The sequence below is a fragment of the Oncorhynchus kisutch genome, linkage group LG30 (genome assembly GCF_002021735.2).
Source record: "Oncorhynchus kisutch isolate 150728-3 linkage group LG30, Okis_V2, whole genome shotgun sequence".
Lineage (NCBI taxonomy): Eukaryota > Metazoa > Chordata > Actinopteri > Salmoniformes > Salmonidae > Oncorhynchus > Oncorhynchus kisutch.
Window position 1 is genome coordinate 41,148,478 of NC_034203.2, and position 20,465 is coordinate 41,168,942.

Genomic DNA, 20,465 nt, shown 5'->3' on the forward strand with positions numbered 1-20,465 from the left:
GACCACTGAATGGCTGTTCAGATCAGTTCTACCCAGACTAGCAGGACCACTGAATGGCTGTTCAGATCAGTTCTACCCAGACTAGCAGGACCACTGAATGGCTGTTCAGATCAGTTCTACCCAGACTAGCAGGACCACTGAATGGCTGTTCAGATCGGACAGTTCTGTCTTGTCTGTAGTGTTTCTGTAGTATAGGTGTTTTCTCTGTCTTAGACTAAAGACGTGAAACCGGAATTGTTCCCTTTTTATTTTTCATAGATAATAACATTGGATATTTTGAATGATATATTGATATTATATATAATAGATAATAACATTGGATATTTGAATGATATATTGACCGCCGAGCTGGAAATGACCCCGGTTTTCATTTCAGAAATCTGGTCACCTTAGTCTAGCAGGTTAAACTTTTGGGGCAGGTGTACTCGTCAGACCAGTCGTAGCAGTGATGGCGTCCATCACGGCACAGACAGCGAGGGATGCAGGAACAGTACTGGAAGTCCACTGGTATGCAGGGCCACCAGTTCACACCACAGGGGGCACAGCCAGAATCTGTAGAGGGGAGATGAGAAGCACAGGCCACCTCTCCGTCACTGTGTGTGTCTGAATATAGGAGGTTGGTAAACACAGTCTATTGCATACAATTTGATACTGAAATAATGTCTTGTTGAAGAAAAACGTATTCCAAGGATCAGATATAGATCATTTTCCATTTGTTTTTTAAAGACTTTATTCAAGCAATTGCAAGGAAGTAAACTCTCCAGATATACTGGGGAGGAACATAAAAGTATACAAATGACCTATTCATTTATATACATCACCTACACAAAGAACTGCTTACGTGAGCGATAAGGGTACCTTCGCTCTACTCCCTTTTTTAAAGCATTGAAACAAATAAAAGCAGTTTGGAACCAGTTTTCATAGCCCATGTTGTCTTAAGATAGCAGTGTTATACAATGGTGACAGTCTAAACAGACAGAACAAGAGTTCAGCCTGGTTGCTAAGGAGACGATAAAGAATCCCTCCTTTGTGTACAAAGAGGTTACTGGACAGCAGGGGAAACAACCAGTGAGTAGCACCATTCAACTCGAGCATTTTTGTTCCATTTAGAACGTAACATGTACTCCCGCTAACCTGGCAATTTATATATATATATATATATATTAAATAAATAAATAAATCTGGTACTATCCCCAAGGTTTGGAAGGCGGCCCATGTACTCCCCCCTTCACAAAGGTGGTGACCCTTGTGACCTAAATAATTACTGCCCTATTTCTTGCCTAGTATTGCAGTGCTAGAGGTGTCACTACAGACCCTGGTTCGATCCCGGGCTGTATCACAACCGGCCATGATCGAGAGTCTTATAGGGCTGCGCATAATTGGCCCGGGGGTAGGCTGTCATTTTGTAAATAAGAATTTGTACTTAACTGACTTGCCTAGTTAAATTAAAATGACGGCAATCTGTAGGCGAAGAAAACAGCATTAAACTTGACTCTGAAATTTGAATAATACAACTCACAAGGCCCAATCTCATCAGAGCAGTCCCCACAGTCATTGAAGTTGTTACACTTCTTGTCAGTAAAGACCCAGAACTGAGGGTTTCCACATCGAAACACAAGACCACCTGGAAGGTTGTTGGGGAGATCACCTGAAAGGAAAAGTATGGGCATGTTTACTTAGAGCAGAGGTTCTCAACCTGGGGTTCTAGTCCCCCTGAGGTTCTCAACCTGAGGTTCTCAACCTGGGGTTCTAGTCCCCCTGAGGTTCTTAACCCAAGGTTCTTAGGAAAATGAATAGCATTGGTTTTGCTAATAGCTGCTTTACTGAGGAAAGGTTTAACTTACAATAGCTAGGTTTACATCCAATTGGCGACAGATTTTCATGTAAATATTCACATAATTGAACGCGTTCATCCGTTTTTTTTACGTAGTTATTACACATTGATTACACTATCACGCGTAGTAAAGTTGTCTCGCGCACCTATAGTGCTTGTCCAAAAAAAAGCTAGCTAGCTCATGGATGCAAACAATGTTTATTTTTATTTAACCAGGCAAGTCCAATTAAGACCCAATTTTTATTTACAATGACGGCCTACCCTGGCCAAACCCGGATGACGCTGGGCCAATTGTGCGCTACCCTATGGGACTCCCAAACACGGCCGGATGTGATACAGCCTGGATTCGAACCAGGGACTGTAATGACGCCTCTTGCACTGAGATGCAGTGCCTTAGACTGCTGCGTACGTGTGTGTTTTAACTAATGTAACTGTACTAGAATGCTTAAAAGGCCGCTAAAATTTTAAATATTGGTATCTGGGTTTTTTTTGGGCAAGAAGAATATCGGATATCGACCAAAAACGCATCACATCACTTATTACCATTAATGTATTTTTTTTAATGATCGTGTTTGCTAAAATTAAAAAAATAAAGGTTAAATAAAAATAAATTACTAAAATGGAAAATAAATAAGAACATTATTGGAACAGTGACTAACTGCACATGTGTGTGTCCTCATCGGCTCCTTTGGGGCAGGTCACGAACCCGTTACAGAGGTCAGAGGGCGGGATACAGGTCAGTCTGTCGTCACACAGGAAGCCTGTCGCATTGTCCGCTGTCCTGCAGACACGGTTTACTACAAGGGGACATTTACAAACCCTCATTACTAGAACTGGGGATCAGTATCACTGATCTAGGACCTTTCAGACCATAATGAAAGAACCGGGGGGGGGGGAGCGCTGATCTAGGATCAGCACTCTTACTCTGAGATGCTTTATGAACAGGGCCCCAAGTCTTCACAACAAATAGGCCTTCAAACCCAGGATATCACTGAAAGGTAGTATTTACTGCCATCTTGTGTCAGATATCAGTAACTGCATACAATAGCACTCTATTACATGGATAAACAAGACAACAGTAAACATGTCGTCCCCTACGAATGATGCAGCCCCCCCCCCCCCCCCTTGGGCCAATCACTGTAATTTTGTAACTGACAGATCTCTATTCCAAGACTTGTCATTCACCAAAGTTGTCTAAACCAGGCCAGTGGTGTCTGACATATCACGTGGGTTAGCTAATCTCATTTCCCTAAGCATGTGCGCCAAATTTCAACACTGAGTCAAACACATCAAGAGATATAAACACGTGCCTGTTATAGCGCCACCGTGTGGTTGATATGAATGTTCTTGCATATGCTGAGTCTTGACATTGTATGCAACATGTGTACCAAATGTATTTACAATATGAATATCCTTGACTTTTTTTATGTGCCAGACCACGCCAACGTGAATTTTGTTTTAAGTACTAGTCTGGACAATATTGCGTTGAGAGACCTTCGTCCATAGACGCCACATATCAAGTTTCGTGAAGATCGGACATTCGGTGCCAGAAAGAGTAGCGTTTTTAAGTGTTTTTTTTTTTACAATATTCTAAATGGCGAAAATCCATCAATGGCGGACCTTATGGGTCCCTGAGTCAAATGTGTTCCTTATGAGGAGAGGGACTTATGTACGGTATTTCATGACTCAAACGGGGTGAGTGGTGTGACCTTTCAAAGTTAGCATTTTCAATCTCTTGTTATGAACTGGGTGGTTCAAGCCCTGAATGCTGATTATCTAACAGCCGTGGTATATCAGACCGTATACCACAGGTATGACAAAACACTTGTGTTTACTGCTCTAATTACATTGGTTAAGAGTTTATAATATATATATATATATATATATATATATATATATATAGCAATAAGGCACCTCTGTGGTTTGTGGTATATGGCCAATATACCACGGCTAAGGGCTGTGTCCAGGCACTAAGCGTTGCGTCGTGTATAAGAACAGCCCTTAGCCATGGTATATTGGCCATATACCACACCCCCTCGGGACCTATTGCTTAGTTAAAGTGCCACCATCTGGCCAATCAGTGTGATTTTGTAAAACATGCACCATTCACCCAAGTTTCGCCAGAATCATGCTATTGCAGTCTGAGATATCGTCGTGTGTGACTAATGTACGGAGACATATCCACAGTCCCCTCCTAAATAATAGTGATCCAGCAGAGAAAGACCCGTGTGTTTATTTATCTTACCAGGAGGTGATTTGGGGATCCCAAAGACCAGAGCGAGTATAACCCCTACCACAGCCAGGACTGTTCCTACAGTTAGTATTATACTGGAGAGACAGACTGCTCGTCTGCTGCAGCACCGACAGCTAGGCCTGCAGCACTCTCCACAGCAGTCTGTGGACAGACAGACGGGAGAAAGACCACAGTCCAGCGACAGATCCTGTACACGTCTATAGTTATTTCTCAAATGGCATCCTATGCTCCGTTTAGTAAACTTATTTTGGCCAGAGCCCTGTATTGTTGGGATTCCTTGGGAGGCCCTGTGTGTATCATACCGTGTACCATAACGTGTACCATAACGTGTACCACACATTAAAGTACACAATTTCTAGGTGATGACAAAATAATTTGTCTTACCTTCATCAGGTGACCCCATTGAACGGTCATCAAACAGTCTCTGACATGGAATAGAAAAGTGATACATTTTAAGTCCCAGGAAATGTTTTCCAACATGGAGGAAATCGTTGTTTCCGTATTGATGAAATTAAAATGATTCCATGGATGTTTACAAAAAAATATATATATATTGTTCCAAATTCCGTTCCAACGGACACTTCTGTGACATTACCTGCTGTGGGTGGGTCCGGTTGGATTTCATGTTGTAGCTCTTCAATATTCCCTATTCAACATATCTAAGCACTACTGAAGCACAGCTGAACTAGTCGCACAGTACCATTATGGTAGGTAATTATAGGTAGGTTGATAGGTTCAGTGATAGTTACTTGGTTACCATTGAGGCATTGTGGAAACAACAGTTTCCCCTCAAGTCACCTCACACCAGCTCAGACATGCCCACAGTGACAAAGGTAAACAGACTCTATCCTTAATTAAACAGTCAATAATAAACTGGGCACCAAGGCTCAATGGACTGAAGTCTGAATGGGGAAATAGTTCTAAATCAGTTTTAGTGGTTGGTTTATAGTCACTTAGAAACTTAAAAGCCTTTGAATTGTTCTTTGCCATAGCTACTGTGTGTTTGAGGGTTTACGGTTGACCTAACAGTCAATATGGGAATACGGCTTTAAAGGAAATGCTAGGTATTGGAGGTATCACTATCAAAATACATTTTAGACGAGCATTAACAGAGAATTGGAAATGGATTTTCAGTGTACTTCCTGTATCTCCATCATGTTGGTTTGGCCCCTAGATGTTTAGATGTTAGACTGGTCCAGCCTCTTCCTCCTGCTTGGAGGGGATGACCAGAGAGGATGCTGGGTAAGGGGTCAGCAGCTTGTGGTCCTTGGCGTACTCCATGTATCCATTGATACTCAGTTTCTACAAAGACGGAAAAGCTTTATTTTCAATATTGGAATGACTCTGGTTCCTTCATATCTCCATAGATTGCAAACGACTTTAATTACTTTTTCATTGGCAAGATTAGCAAACTTAGGGATGACATGCCAGCAACAAACACTGACACTCCACATCCAAGTATATCGGACCATATTATGAAAGACTAGAATAGTACTTTTGAATTCCGTTAAAGTCATTGTGGAAGAGGTGAACAAAATGGTTGTCTATCAACAATGACAAGCCACCAGGGTCTGACAATCTGGATGGAAAATTACTGAGGATAATAGCAGACGATGTTGCTACTCCTATTTGCCACATTTTCAATATAAGCCTACTAGAGAGCATTTGCCCTCAGGTCTGGAGGGAAACTAAAAGTCAGTCCGTTACCCAAGATTAATAAAGCCCCCTTTACTGGCTCAAATAGCCGACCAAGCAGCCTGTTACCAACACTTTGTAAACATCTGGAAAGAATACTGTTTGACCAGATACAATGCTATTTCACAGTAAATAAATTGACAACAGAATTTCAGCACGCTTATAGGGAAGAACACTCAACAAGCACAGCACTTACACAAATGACTGATGATTGGCTGAGAGAAATTGATGATAAAAACATTGTGGGGGCCGTCTTGTTAGACTTCAGTGCAGATTTTGACATAATCGATCATAGTCTGCTGCTGGAAAAACATGTGTGTTATGGCTTTACACCCCCTGCTAAAACATATGTGTTATGGCTTTACACCCCCTGCTAAAACATATGTGTTATGGCTTTACACCCCCTGCTAAAACATATGTGTTATGGCTTTACACCCCCTGCTAAAACATATGTGTTATGGCTTTACACCCCCTGCTATAATGTGGATAAAGAGTTACCTGTCTAACAGAACACAGAGGGGGTTCTTTAATGGAAGCCTCTCAAATATAATCCAGGTAGAATCAGGAATTACCCACAGTAGCTGTTTAGGCCCCTTTCTTTTAAAAATGTATATGACATGCCGCTGACTTTGAGTAAAGCCAGAGTGTCTATGTATGCAGATGACTCAACACTATACACGTCAGCTACTACAGCAACTGAAATGACTGCAACACTTAACAAAGAGCTGCAGTTAGTTTCAGAATGGGTAGCAAGGAATAAGTTAGCCCTAAATATTTCTAAAACTAAAAGCGTTGTATTTGGAACAAAACACTCACTAAACCCTAAACCTCAACTAAATATTGTAATAAATAATGTGGAAATTGAGCAAGTTGAGATGACTAAACTGCTTGGAGTAACCCTAGATTGTAAACTGACATGGTCAAAACATATTGGGGAGAAGTCACAGTCCCCAAGTCCAGAACAGACTATGGGAGGTGCACAGTATTACACAGAGCCATGACTACATGGAACTCTATTCCACAGTACTACATAGAGCCATGACTACATGGAACTCTATTCCACAGTACTACATAGAGCCATGACTACATGGAACTCTATTCCACAGTACTACATAGAGCCATGACTACATGGAACTCTATTCCACAGTACTACATAGAGCCATGACTACATGGAACTCTATTCCACAGTACTACATAGAGCCATGCCTATATGGAACTCTATTCCACAGTACTACATAGAGCCATGCCTATATGGAACTCTATTCCACAGTACTACATAGAGCCATGCCTATATGGAACTCTATTCCACATCAAGTAACTCTTGCCAGCAATAAAATTAGATTTAGAAAACAGATAAAAAAACACCTTATGGAACAACAGGGTCTGTGAAGCAACACAAACATTGGCACAGACACATGCATACACACACACACACACATGATAACATATGCACTATACATACACATGGATTTAGTACTGTAGATATGTGGTGGTGGAGAAGGGGCCTGAGGGCACACAGTGTGTTGGGAAATCTGTGAATATATTGTAATGTTTTTAAAATTGTATAAACTGCCTTAATTTTGCTGGACCCCAGGAAGAGTAGCTGCTGCCTTGGCAGGAACTAATGGGGATCCATAATAAATACAAATACAAATAGATACTCAGTTTCTACAAAGACAACATAAATATTTTCAATTTTGCTTGTTCATATCCATTAGTTTTTTTTCTTCATTTATGCAAAGAGTTATGGGATATTAGAATACTAACACTTATATTTTCAGCCTAGGAGAAGACTTACCTCAGCTGGGATGTATTGAACTACATGTATTGAACTAGCTGCCATGGCATCACAGCAGATCCAGATGAAAGTCAGAAAAGACAGGATCAGAAAGATCCATTGTGCGAGTCAGTGGTTCCTAGTGAAGCCAGTGGTTCCTAGTGAAGATCAAGAATTGGCGCCCCATTGCATTTTTTTGCGGGACTGAAAAAAAATGCCTGGGATGTGAAATAGTTATTAACTGGTTCCAATGCTTTTTAAAATAACGGTTCTGTTCTGGAACAGGATTGAACACGTTTGTTCCTGGTTCTGATTCTGTTCCTCAAAAAATGTTTTTTTCCCCCCAGTATTCGGTTCCAACCCCTGCTTAACTGGTTGAGAACAGAAAACACACAGAGAGATTGAAAGAGCAGGATCAGCTAGTCTGCAGTACCCCTGGAGCAGTTTCAGGGGTTAAGTGCTTTGCTCAAAGGCCCAATGGCAGAAGACGTGTCCTGTGAGAATTGGCCTGGAGAGACAGCTGAAGAGGTTGTAGTTGTCCTCGTTGATGCTCCAGTCCACATACATGTCCCTGTTCCTCTCTTGGACAAAACTACGCTGGTTGTCCTTGTACACCAGCGTCTCATGCCTGGAATTGTGGTAGGAGATGGAAACGTTTTAATCAAAAATTGTGTTTCACACTAAGTAAATCCAAATTGTTGCAATACAACATTGTCATGATTTATTAGATAATGTCTCTGATCTTGGGTGGACAATGATACAGTGAGGCCTTACGAGCAGGTAGCCTCGTGGTTAGAGCGTTGGGTCTGTAACCGAAAGGTTGCTCGATCGAATCCCCGAGCTGACAATGTTGAAAAAAAAGATCTGTCTTTCTGCCCCTGAACTAGGCAGTTAACTCATTGTTCCCCAGTAGGACGTCGTTGTAAATAAGAATTTGTTCTTAACTGACTTGCCTAGTTAAATAAAAATAAACTGGGATTCCTTTTTCTGGAGCTCAAACATCCCTATAGATACTCAATCGTTGATGTTCGATAGACTTCGTTTCTCTTCTTCCCTTAAGCATACGTTTAAGGAGGGAGGGAGGAGGGGGAAGGAGAGGACCAGACTAATGAGAGTGAAGAGACAGAGAAAGGGAGGGAGGGGGACAGGGAAATCATTTGTGGGTGACGCAGGCACTTCTTGGATACTTACACCCCTTCCTTCCAAAGTTCTCCTTTTGCCATGTTGCTGTGATTTAGAGGATTTAGGACAGACCGAACAGTCAATATGGTAAACATGACTACAAGTTAAAGTATTTGAAGTATCACGCTGTCAAAATAACATATAGACAAACAGCCGCTTGACTCAATCTTGTTTATTTCAAAACCATTCCTCATCAGGAGAAAACCAAAGTAAAGTTACAACAACCCACAGCGCTGTCATGTCTAAAGCAAATCTGAAGTCACATTTATCAGCGTTAATTGTATATTTTAAAACAAAAGTCTCTGTTGTGACAAAGAGCTGCTTATAAACAGAAAACCTCCACCCAAACACTACAGATTAAACACGACCACAATAAGTGAAAGGGATAGATGCAGCGGTAGTGGTAGATGCACATAGCCCGTTACTGACCCGTGTCATTTCACCAAAATGTATTTAGGGTTTCTACATTCTAAATGAAACTGGCACATAAAACTTGTGCTACATCCCCAATGGCTCCCTATTTCCTTTAGTGCAGTATTCTTTGACAACACTATCTAGGGAATAGGGGGCCATTGGGGACTCATGAAGAGAATTCAAACAACAAAATAATAATGATTCAATAATACATCAAATGAGGGTCTGGAATACACACACACCAACAAAGAAAGTCTTAAAAAGAAGCTAATGTAACTGTGCTGCCATCATCGTGATAGTGCATCACTTTATGCCAATTCACAGAACAACAATAAACACCCCCCAATTCTTATGCCAATCTCTAGAGCTTGAGAGAGGAACAAGACAACAGTCACTACAAAAAAAAAAAATGTGCTAGAAGCAGTTTTAGACTAAAACGGGTTCTAACAGTGTGAAAAAGTAAGACTGACTTAGGCTTTCTGGGAAATTAAAACAAAAACAAGGGCCAGCTTCAGTTTGCAGACCCAGATTAAACCTACTCCTGGACTGAAGAACACCCCTTTCAATGGATACCCAATTTAGCATGCTTTTTCATAAATCTTCTTAGATTTCCTTCCTCAACCTCAACCTGATTAATTGTAGTCTCGAAAATCTCCATAAAAAGGCATTTTACTCTTAATCATCATCTCCCCCCTGTTGGTTTGTAGCCTGGGTAAAGGTTGGGTTGTGTCCTTGCCAGTTTAGGAGTGGCAAGAAGCGGAAAGATAGCACAAACTGACTGGTGCCCAGGCTAGCTGGTTTGATGTTTAGATGTTGGACTGGTCCAGGTTAACTTTGGAAGGGAGGGGTCCAGCCTCCTCCTCCTGCCCAGAGGTGATGATGACCAGAGAGGATGCTGGGTAAGGGGTCAGCAGTTTCTGGTCCTTGGCGTACTCCATGTCTCCATAGATACTCAGTTTCTACAAAGACAAAAGACGTAAAAGTTTGATTTTCAATATTGATAGGGAGACTTTGGTTCTGTCTTGATTGCTATCATGTGTTAATAAACCACTGTTAAGTACCCTTTCACTAAAACCAGTCAGTTGAACCAACAGGACCCTGAACAGCTTCTACCCTCAAGCCATAAGACTGATAAATAGTTAACCAAATAGCTACCTGGACTAGGGCTGTTGCGGTGAGTATATTCCCGCCACACTGGTGGTCACGAGTCGTGACCGTTTAGTCAAGGTAACTAGGCTTCTTCCAAGCTCGGATGCTGCTGATGGTCATTAGTAACCTACCAAACTTGCTAACTGCCTGGTACTCAGCACTCTATTTGTCCCTCTAATCACTCTGACATCAATGCAAATGTATTCAAAAATGTAATCCAACACTGCATGAGAGTCCATGAGCTATGCAATTGTGAGACAACAAAGTTGATGGCCTCTTAAAAAGAGGATCCCATCAGCTTTCCATAGGCTAGGCCCACTATAATGATCAACTTTCCTAATATTTAGCAAGACAAAGGAGATGATCGTGGACTACAGGAAAAGGTGGGCCGAACATTCCTCCATTCACATCGACAGGGCTGTAGTGGAGTCGGTCGAGAGTTTCAAGTTCCTTGGTGTCCACATCACCAACAAACTATCATCGTCCAAACACACCAAGAAAGTCGAAGAGTGCACGACAACGCCCGCCCCCCCAGGAGACTGGAAAGATTTGACATGGGTCCCCAGATCCTCAAAAAGTTATATAGCTGCCCCATCGAGAGCATCCTGACCCGACCGCAAGACGCTACAGAGGGTAATGCGTAAAGCTCTGTACATCACTGGGGCCAAGCTTCCTGTCATCCAGAACCCATATACTATATTGTCAAAGACTCCAGTCACCCAAGTCAGACTGTTCTCTCTGCTACTGCACGGCAAGCGGTACCGGAGCACCAAGTCTAAATCCAAAAGGCTCCTTAACAGCTTCTACCCCCCCAAGCCATAAGACTGATGAACAATTAATCAAATGGCATCAAACTATTTACGTTGACCCCCCCCCCCCCCCCCCACTTAGTTTTTACACTGCTGCTACTCGCTGTTAATTATCTATGCATAGTCACTTTACCCCTACCTGTACATACTCTCATTGTTATTTTATTGTGTAACTTTTTTTTCAATTTTATTTTAGTAAATATTTTCTTAAACCTGCATTGTTGGTTAAGGGCTTGTAACTAAGGGGGGAGGGGACAGGAGATTGATATAGGGAGAGGGGACAGGAGATTGATATAGGGAGAGGGGACAGGAGATTGATATAGGGAGAGGGGACAGGAGATTGATATAGGGAGAGGGGACAGGAGATTGATATAGGGAGAGGGGACAGGAGATTGATATAGGGAGAGGGGACAGGAGATTGATATAGGGAGAGGGGACAGGAGATTGATATAGGGAGAGGGGACAGGAGATTGATATAGGGAGAGGGGACAGGAGATTGATATAGGGAGAGGGGACAGGAGATTGATATAGGGAGAGGGGACAGGAGATTGATATAGGGAGAGGGGACAGGAGATTGATATAGGGAGAGGGGACAGGAGATTGATATAGGGAGAGGGGACAGGAGATTGATATAGGGAGAGGGGACAGGAGATTGATATAGGGAGAGGGGACAGGAGATTGATATAGGGAGAGGGGACAGGAGATTGATATAGGGAGAGGGGACAGGAGATTGATATAGGGAGAGGGGACAGGAGATTGATATAGGGAGAGGGGACAGGAGATTGATATAGGGAGAGGGGACAGGAGATTGATATAGGGAGAGGGGACAGGAGATTGATATAGGGAGAGGGGACAGGAGATTGATATAGGGGGGGTAGGAGAGGCTGTAGACAGTACTCCTAAGATCTTCAATATGTGCCTTGGAATTCGATAAGGTTACAGTTACGTCCCCGATGTGTCCGTCTTCAGAGCCGAGATGCCTGTGAGAATGACCTCGATCACGGCAAATAAGAATTGAGATATCCGAGAGAGAGCCACGCGAGTGAGAGGTGCTTCGGAGAATGGCGATTGGCAGAGGGGAGAAGGGAATTAGAATTATTACATTCAACCCAAGCTGCCTTCAGCACACATCTGTGACGGTGAAGGTTCAATTCCGACCCACGCCCTTCTGGCTCAAACAACTCAATCCCCTGATTGACTAGATTTAGTAACACATTTCAAACACGGTCAATATTTTACCCCGACGAATGGTGTTCATTTGATCAAAATTTTATCAAAGCTGAATCAATGTCTACAAGATCACAACCATCTCAGTATTCCACCAAACAGAACCAAATAGCAGAGCGTTACTGTAAGACAAAAACACCACCACATTCAATCGTGAATGATAATTATTCAACTGCATAGTAACCATTTGACGTCAGTCAGTTTCATGGGGATATGCCTTTAGACCTGGTTTAATTATAGTGTTGTTTAAAGTAGCCTACATTGTTGTTTGGAATGACGTTGCCTAAAGTGAGTGAATTTTATAGCAGATGGTGTTAACTGTAGCATAACCTACCTATGTATTTGAGTTATTATAGGATACACCGTGTCAGTGTCACTTCCACCAGGTTTGAATAATACCATGGTCAACTACTTAAGAAATTGGCTCGAATCTAGGTTGCACCTTTCACAATTTAGAGAAAATTAACGAATGAAAAATAAAATAATATATATATATATATATATAAATAATAACTTCCCTTATTGACATCTCAAACACCAAACCCTGGCGTGGTCTGCTTGACAAGCGTTCCTGGAAGTCTCGCTATGTTGCGCCCCTGGGTTTAGAAACTATGGTACGGTACTGCATTGTATAGCCTACAAAACACCTCTGCCAGCTGCACCCGGGTGGCGATTCTAAATATTCAATCAAATCCTCCTGTGACGAAATGGGACAAATTCAGATCTGTACCCAGGTTAAGTGGGATTCGTGGGACCAGTGCCGTCCCTTTATTTCTTTTTTGCATTTCTGCAAAGATTTATGGGATTTTAGAATATTCCTTCATCATTTTTGACCTAGAGGGAAGAGTTACCTCAGCTGGGACATATTGGTCAACAGCGGTCGCCACAGTAGCACAGCAGATCCAGATGAGAACCAGAATAGACAGGATCAGAGTGGTGGTCAGGATCCAGCCTGGGAGCCAGGGGTTCCTGGAGAGAGAGGGATGTCAGATACACATCAATGAGTCATTCAAATCAGGAGCTCAGTGTTATTCCATAAACACTTCCTTCTTGACATCTTAGGTTAATCTTCAGTATATAAACCGTGGACTCTATTTTAGCACCCCCGAACTTCGCCTCCTGCTTCCTCAGCTGTATTGCCTGATTAACCATCTAAACCTAATAGTTTGTGTACAAGGCGTGTCCTTCTGTCACTGACCTGGAGAGACAGCTGAAGAGGTTGTAGTTGTCCTCGTTGATGCTGCGGTCCACATACATGTCCCTGTCCCTCTCCTGGACGAAACTACGCTGGTAGTCCTTGTACACCGGGCTACCAAGACCAGGATCTGGAGCGGGAGAGATGGACATGTTTCCTTACCAATTGTGTTTTTTTGTTGTTGCATTACACAGTAAACATTGTGATTCTGTAAAAGTTCATACGTAAATACTACATGCACACAAAGCATTTAGTTAGTTTTTCCAGTTTGTCAATTTGATAAAAATATATACATTTTAAATAAAATTTTAAAATCAGCAGAGTACACATATTTTGCAAATGTTATCGCAGGTGAAGTGAAATGCTTATGTTTCTAGTACCAACCATCCAGCATACCTAACAATACACACAAATCGCCAAAATTAAGAAATGTCAGTCCAGAACACTACATGGCAAAAAGAATGTGGACACCTGCTCTGTCAAACACCTCATTGCAAAATCATGTGCATTAATATGGAGTTGCCCCCCACCGCTGCAATAACAGCATCCACTCTTCTGGGAAGGCTTTCCACTAGATGTTGGAATATTGCTGCATATATACACCCCTTCAAATTAGTGGATTCGGCTACTTCAGCCACACCCGTTGTTGACAGGTGTATAAAAATCGAGCACACAGCCATGCAATCTCCATAGACAAACATTGGCCTTACTGAATAGCTCAGTGACATTCAATGTGGTACCGTCTTGGGTTGCCACCTTTCCAACAAGTCAGTTCGTTAAATTTCTGCCCTGCTAGAGCTGTCCCTGGTCAAACTGTAAGTGCTGTTATTGTGACATGGAAGCGTCTAGGAGCAACAACGGCTCAGTCGCAAAGTGGTAGGCCACACAAGCTCACAGAACAGGAACGCCAAGTACTGAAGCAGGTAAAAATTGTCTGTCCTCGGTTGCAACACTCACTACCGAGTTCCAAACTGCCTCTGGCAGCACAATAACTGTTAGTCGGAAGTTTCATGGGTTTCCATGGCCGAACAGCTGCACACAAGCCTAAGATCGCCATGCGCAATGCCAAGCTTCGGCTGGAGTGGTGTAAAGCTCGCTGCCATTGGACTCGCATTCTCTGGAGTGATGAATCACGCTTCACCATCTGGCAGTCCAGCGGACAAATCTGGGTTTGATGGATGCCAGGAGAACGTTACCTGCTCCAATGCATACTGCCAACATTAAAGTTTGGTGGAGGAGGAATACTGGTCTTTGGCTGTTTTTCATGGTTTGGGCCCCTTAGTTCCAGTGAAGGAAAATCTTAACACTACAACATACAATGACATTCTAGACCATTCTGTGCTTCCATCTTTGTGGCAACAGTTTGGGGAAGGCCCTTTCCTGTTTCAGCATGACAATGCCCCCGTGCACAAAGCGAAGTCCATTCAGAAATGGTTTATCAAGATCGGTGTGGAAAGAACTTGACTGGCCTGCACAGAGCCCTGACCTCAACCCCATCGAACACCTTTGGGATGAACTAGATTGCCGACTGTGAGCCAGGCCTAATCGCCCAACAGTCTCTGACCTCACTAATGCTTGTGGCTGAATGGATGCAAGTCCCCGCAGCAATGTTCCAACCTCTAGTGGAAAACCTTCCCAGAAGAGTGGAGGCTGTTATAGCAGAAAAGGTGGGACCAACTCCATATTAATGCCCACGATTCTGGGATGAGATGTTCAACAAGTAGGCGTCCACCTAATTCGTTCATGATATAGATATATATAATGATGTGTATATACAGTATATTAATATAAAATAGGTGTGTACTGCAGTAGCTATATAGGAGGAACCTTGACTAGAATACAGTATACATATGAAGTGGGTAAAACAGTATGTAAACATTATTGAAGTGACTTGTGTCCAATGACTATGTACATGTACACTGAGTGTACAACACATTAGGAACACCTGCTCTTTTCATAACATAGACTGACTAGGTGAAAGCTACGATCCCTTATTGATGTCACTTGTCCACCAAAGGACATCCAACAAACTTGATTCAACTGCGGGAAGCATTGGAATCAACATGGGCCAGCATAGATGCTTTCGACACATTGTAGTGTCCATGCACCGATGAATTGAGGCTGTTCTTATGGGAGTTCAACTATTAGGAAGGTGTCCTAATGTTTTGTACACTCAGGGTATATGTACATAGGGCAGCAGTCTCTAGGGTTCAGGGTAGAGTACCGGATGGTAGCCGGCTAGTAACTGTGAATATGATAAAGAGGACTTACATCTCTTCTGTGGTTCTCCCCTGACTTCCTCTTTCTGGAGCTCAAACGCAGGAATAAACTGGATCTGTGGTTCAGTCTGTTAAAAAACCAAATGACATACTCAAGTTACCCAACAATTACTTTGATAAAAGGTCAATTGTTTGGTAACTTATGTTTATGACTTGCCTAGTTAAATAAAGGTTAAATACGAAAAAAATACCTACTCAAGTTCCATTAGTCAATTAGTGGCAATGTGCAACAGGAAGTGAAAAATAATCCTAAAGGAGTGCTAGTTTGGATGAATAGGGTTGAAGTCGCTCCACGAAAAAAAAAAAACACTACCTGGAAGATGACCAGCTTCCCGTCGTCAGCCTGGAGGTAGAAGGTCCAAGAGGAGGAGATTAAGCTGTGGGCCTGACTCATGACATCATCCCAGAACCCTCTCACCAGAGTCAAAGGGTACAGTAGGTGGATACGGGGCATCATGGCCAGCAACTGGAGGATGATAGTATTATGGGGTCAAGGGTCAAACACACATCCCTTGTTCATGGGGTCAGGTAGGAATCACATATCTGGGACCAGGCAATGTTTGTGCTTTTTTTGGACAAATGTTATGGTCAATGGTGCAAGACTTGGCTATATAGCACAAACAGATCTGGGACCAGGCTCCTCACACACACACACTTGGTTAACAACATTTTCTACTCCAATAGGCTGTCTCCAGTTTATTGTCCTACATGTCACCCAGTTCACCAACAATATTTCTGTTGTCAATATCAGTCTTCAACAAAACAATGGCAGTCACTTGAGTGTGTTTGAGGGAGCGGTGTAGAACACTACCTGCTCTTGTCTTTGTTCAGCAAACGGTAGCTGACTCTGGCAGCCCAGGTTACAGGCATACTGCTCCTCTGACTGGCTGTACGCTTCATGACAAGCTGGGGAGAATCAGGAAGTAAAAAAATTAAAATAAAACAGGTTACAGACAGATCAGATAACACTCGAAGACTGTCTAAATGGAACCAGAAGACTGTCTAAATGGTGTAATTTTAACTAATTCGAATGAAGAACTGTATAGGTGGTCTTCTATAATTTAGTCAGACATCGCAAGGACACATGATTGGGTATATCATGACGAATTCAAATCGATTGAGGCTGTTCTGGGGGTAAAATGGGGGTGCAATTCAATTGTAGGAAAGGTGTTCCTAACGTTTGGTATACTCAATGTACGTTGTAACTTGTCACTATGTTGTTTTCTGAATCAAAATGGGGTAGTGGGCGTGGCCAATGGCACTGTCCTCTTGGCCCAGACACATTTTGGGGGGGCAGAGAGAGAATTTTATAGTTTTAAAGCTAATTTCCTGCCATTCTAAACATTTTGTTATGGCGTATGCCGTGTTCTTAGGCTATCTGAGTAACTAAGATGATAACAAAATCAATGTGGGCCCCCAAGCCATGACATTTAAAAAAAAAAAAAGTTTAGATTCTTCGACAAGGACACCCTGATTATTATTGTATTGATGACATTACGAACACTGATTCTGTAGCAGCTTGAAAAGTCACTGTCTTTTGGTTTGACTTCGTACAAGCCTCTCAAGCTGATGTTTAGGGAACATTTGGTACTTTCTGATTAGAATATAAAGGGCCTGTTTCCAAGAGGCCCGTTAGACATTTTATTTGCCTCGGCCTTCTTTCTCCCTCCCTGAAATCTTGTAATAAAGCTTTTGGTTCAACTGTAAACTGCCTTTACAGTTGTATTATCTGTTTCCTGCACATGAGTCTATATACTTAGTACCAGTCATGCTGCTAGCTATCTGTTTTGAAGACATTGCATGAGAATCTTACTGGAGTCACACTCGACTTTAGTTTGGTTCAGATCCTCGCTGTCACCCACGAACTGGCAAATGGAGAACAGGCGACAACCTCTCTGGCAGGCGTACAGTTCCTCCTCCTACAAACACAGACGAACACAGTCATGGACAGGACTGAAGCAGTATCTTTGTGTTCTCTCTCTCGAACGCTCAGAAAGCTCCGATTCAAACTCCCATTTACCAGCTCCGCAAGAGTTACGTCAAAAGCACGTTCATTTCGCTGAGCAACTACTGTAATCTACATTTTAAACGTTACTCCCGTCACCGTCGCTACGTACTTCTAAAAAATGTCGTACTAAAAATGTAACGTTAAGATACAAACAATCGAGGGGAAAAAAAGCCCACTCGGCACCTCCAATCTGAATCACTCATTACAACCATGCACAGGACAGACGTCTACAACAGCCCAATACACTGTAGGTGCCACAGAGTCCTTTTTCGGTTGCTGAATAACAGTTTAGCTTATCCAGCTTTTTTTGGGGTGTACCGTTAGTAGACTTGCTTAGCTAGCAAAACGGCTAACGTTACTAGCTAGCTTGCAGCAACTCACCCGAGGATATGTGTGCAAACTGTAAGTCATTTGACATGTCTTATGGCAAGACGCAGTATTTCCCAAAACTCCATCAAAAACATCGGCAGTTGCCGAGGTGTATGCGAGCACGAAGCACAGACTCACGAACACACGAAAGGACTTCAATGCCCTCATTTTAGCCTGCTGCGAAAAATCCCAACAAACAACAAGCGAGTGCTCCTTCTTCTTCCTCGTTCGTGGAAATCTCGCGAGAATAAAATCATGATTCGGGATGTTTGGGTCGTGGATGTTACAACTAGTCCCTAGCGGCGCAGATTTCAAAGAGAAAATTAAAGTCCACCAATCTTCTTGAAGCGTTTTTATTTTATTTTTACACCATACGAGGATAATACTAGAAAACACTCTGAATTTGGAGCTATTTACGCATTGTCAATGCCACTGAAATCGATCTACCGGTAGGTAGTACGTGAACTCGCGCCGCTTAGTTAAGACGCTTGTCAACCGAACACCTTTTTTCGCAGGAGAACAAGTATTTGGAAGAGTTGTTTTCCCTGTTCGTTTACGAACTCTTCATAATGATTACAAATAAAATACTATATCGATGATCGACCCCCCCCCCCATCCCCATCCCCCCATCCATAAATAAATCCAACACCTTGGAAAATGGACAAATTCGGGGTGCGTCTACCAAACGGGGAAGTACCCAAGGAAACGAAGGGTAAAGAAAAGGTGTATCGACAAGCAACTATTGAGTCTCTACGCGTAAGTGTTTGTCACCAACCCCTTCTCAAGTCAAACATGATATGATATTGTGCACTTAGGCCTGCCTAATAAACATGCGTACATAACACATCTATGATCTGTCTTCCTTTCCTACCAGAGAGTGGTGGTGATTGAAGACATTGAAAGGTACAAGTCCATGCTGGAACTGCCTGGCCAGACCAAGGAGAATCTGCTACTAGCCCTGGCAGAGCTCAACAAGAAGATGCCGTCCAAGGAGGTGCTCAAGTCAACCAGAATAGGTAAGGGAAAAGTCCAACAACCCTGTTGCCATTGGGACGCTTCACTTGAGGTAATCACACAAACTGGAAGGAGCCTCATTCCTTAGTTCTCTTTTAGCACACTGTCTGTGAACTTGGATCATGGCATTGCTTCCCTTGCCATTCACTTAATCTATCAAAACAGTCTAGTAGTGTATTCATTCATTTCCTAAAAAACTACACCTGTTAAAAGTTTGTCATCTATGTTCAGTTCATCTCATTCTGGTACACAAATACAACCAAACACAGTCAACACACACACTCACAGATAACTCTGCTCGTCTCTTTCCCTCTTAGGCCACACTGTTAACAAGATGCGTAAGCATCACCCCGACCCTGAGGTGAGTTCCCTAGCGGCTGAAGTGTACACTGTATGGAGGCGCTTCATTGAAGAGCACTCCAACAAGCCCTCCATAGAAGTACGCTGTGACAAGCAGACTGAGGGACTGAGGAACAACGCCAGGAGAATGTTGTCTGAAGCTCTGGAAGTGGAGGTGAGGGGGCTTTTACTGTGTGTTGGGATTGTCAATACACCAATCTCTCTCTTTCTCTCACTGTCTCTTTGTCTCTCTTCCTTTCTCTGTCTCACTCTCTCTGCCTGTGTCTCTTGGTACCTCCCTCTGTCTTGGTGTCTCTTGCTCTGTCTTTGGGAGAACACATACACAGAACACATACTCACAGAACACAAATTTCTGTTGGACATTCTAGAACATTGGACAATATAGTAATCTTCCTCTCATTATATGTGATCTATTAGACAGACAGTGGTCTGGTGGAGAACATAGAGAGAGAGGTGTTCCACCAGAGTTCTCGGCTGGTCAGCGGCTCCTACAGACGAACTATCAGGAAGCTGGTCTTCGCCCTCAAACACCAGCCAGAGGTCAGGGGTCAAGTCAAGGAGAGTAAGATCCCAGTAAACCAGCTGGTGTCCACCCACAAGAAGTAAATGCACTCTGTTCAGAACCTTCTCTATGGAAAAAATATCTAAAAGGGTTCTTTGTGGGTATATATATATACAGCACACACTGTACCGGTCGAATGTTTGGAAACACCTACACATTCCAGGGTTTTTATATTGTAGAATAATAGTGAAGACATCAAAACTAAAGTATGAAATAACACAGAATCATGTAGTAACAAAAAAAGTGTTAAACAAATCAAAATAATTTATTTTGATTCTTCAAAGTAGCCAACCTTGGTCTTGATGGCAGCTTTGTACACTCTTGGCATTCTCTTAAC

At 42.6% G+C, this 20,465-nt stretch overlaps 3 protein-coding genes across 3 annotated transcripts; 1 reads left to right on the forward strand and 2 right to left on the reverse strand.

Moving 5' to 3' along the window:
* Positions 1-228: 228 nt before the first annotated feature.
* On the reverse strand, positions 229-4,897 carry LOC109874792 (low-density lipoprotein receptor class A domain-containing protein 1). Its single transcript, XM_031810253.1, has 6 exons — positions 4,684-4,897; positions 4,473-4,512; positions 4,080-4,229; positions 2,494-2,631; positions 1,520-1,648; positions 229-552 (listed from the first exon to the last, which is right to left on the reverse strand). The coding sequence occupies exons 1-6, from the start codon at positions 4,711-4,713 to the stop codon at positions 395-397; spliced, it is 645 nt and encodes a 214-aa protein (XP_031666113.1). The 5' UTR covers positions 4,714-4,897; the 3' UTR covers positions 229-394.
* Positions 4,898-8,899: 4,002 nt separating this feature from the next.
* Positions 8,900-18,472, reverse strand: tmem59 (transmembrane protein 59). The gene is made up of 8 exons (XM_020466650.2): positions 18,205-18,472; positions 17,629-17,734; positions 16,627-16,721; positions 16,129-16,281; positions 15,808-15,883; positions 13,540-13,666; positions 13,193-13,310; positions 8,900-10,115 (listed from the first exon to the last, which is right to left on the reverse strand). Exons 1-8 carry the CDS (start codon positions 18,358-18,360, stop codon positions 9,963-9,965), a joined length of 984 nt encoding a protein of 327 aa, XP_020322239.1. The 5' UTR covers positions 18,361-18,472; the 3' UTR covers positions 8,900-9,962.
* Positions 18,458-20,361, forward strand: tceanc2 (transcription elongation factor A (SII) N-terminal and central domain containing 2). The gene is made up of 4 exons (XM_020466651.2): positions 18,458-18,948; positions 19,067-19,208; positions 19,524-19,720; positions 19,984-20,361. Exons 1-4 carry the CDS (start codon positions 18,850-18,852, stop codon positions 20,170-20,172), a joined length of 627 nt encoding a protein of 208 aa, XP_020322240.1. The 5' UTR covers positions 18,458-18,849; the 3' UTR covers positions 20,173-20,361.
* The last annotated feature ends 104 nt before the right edge of the window (positions 20,362-20,465 follow it).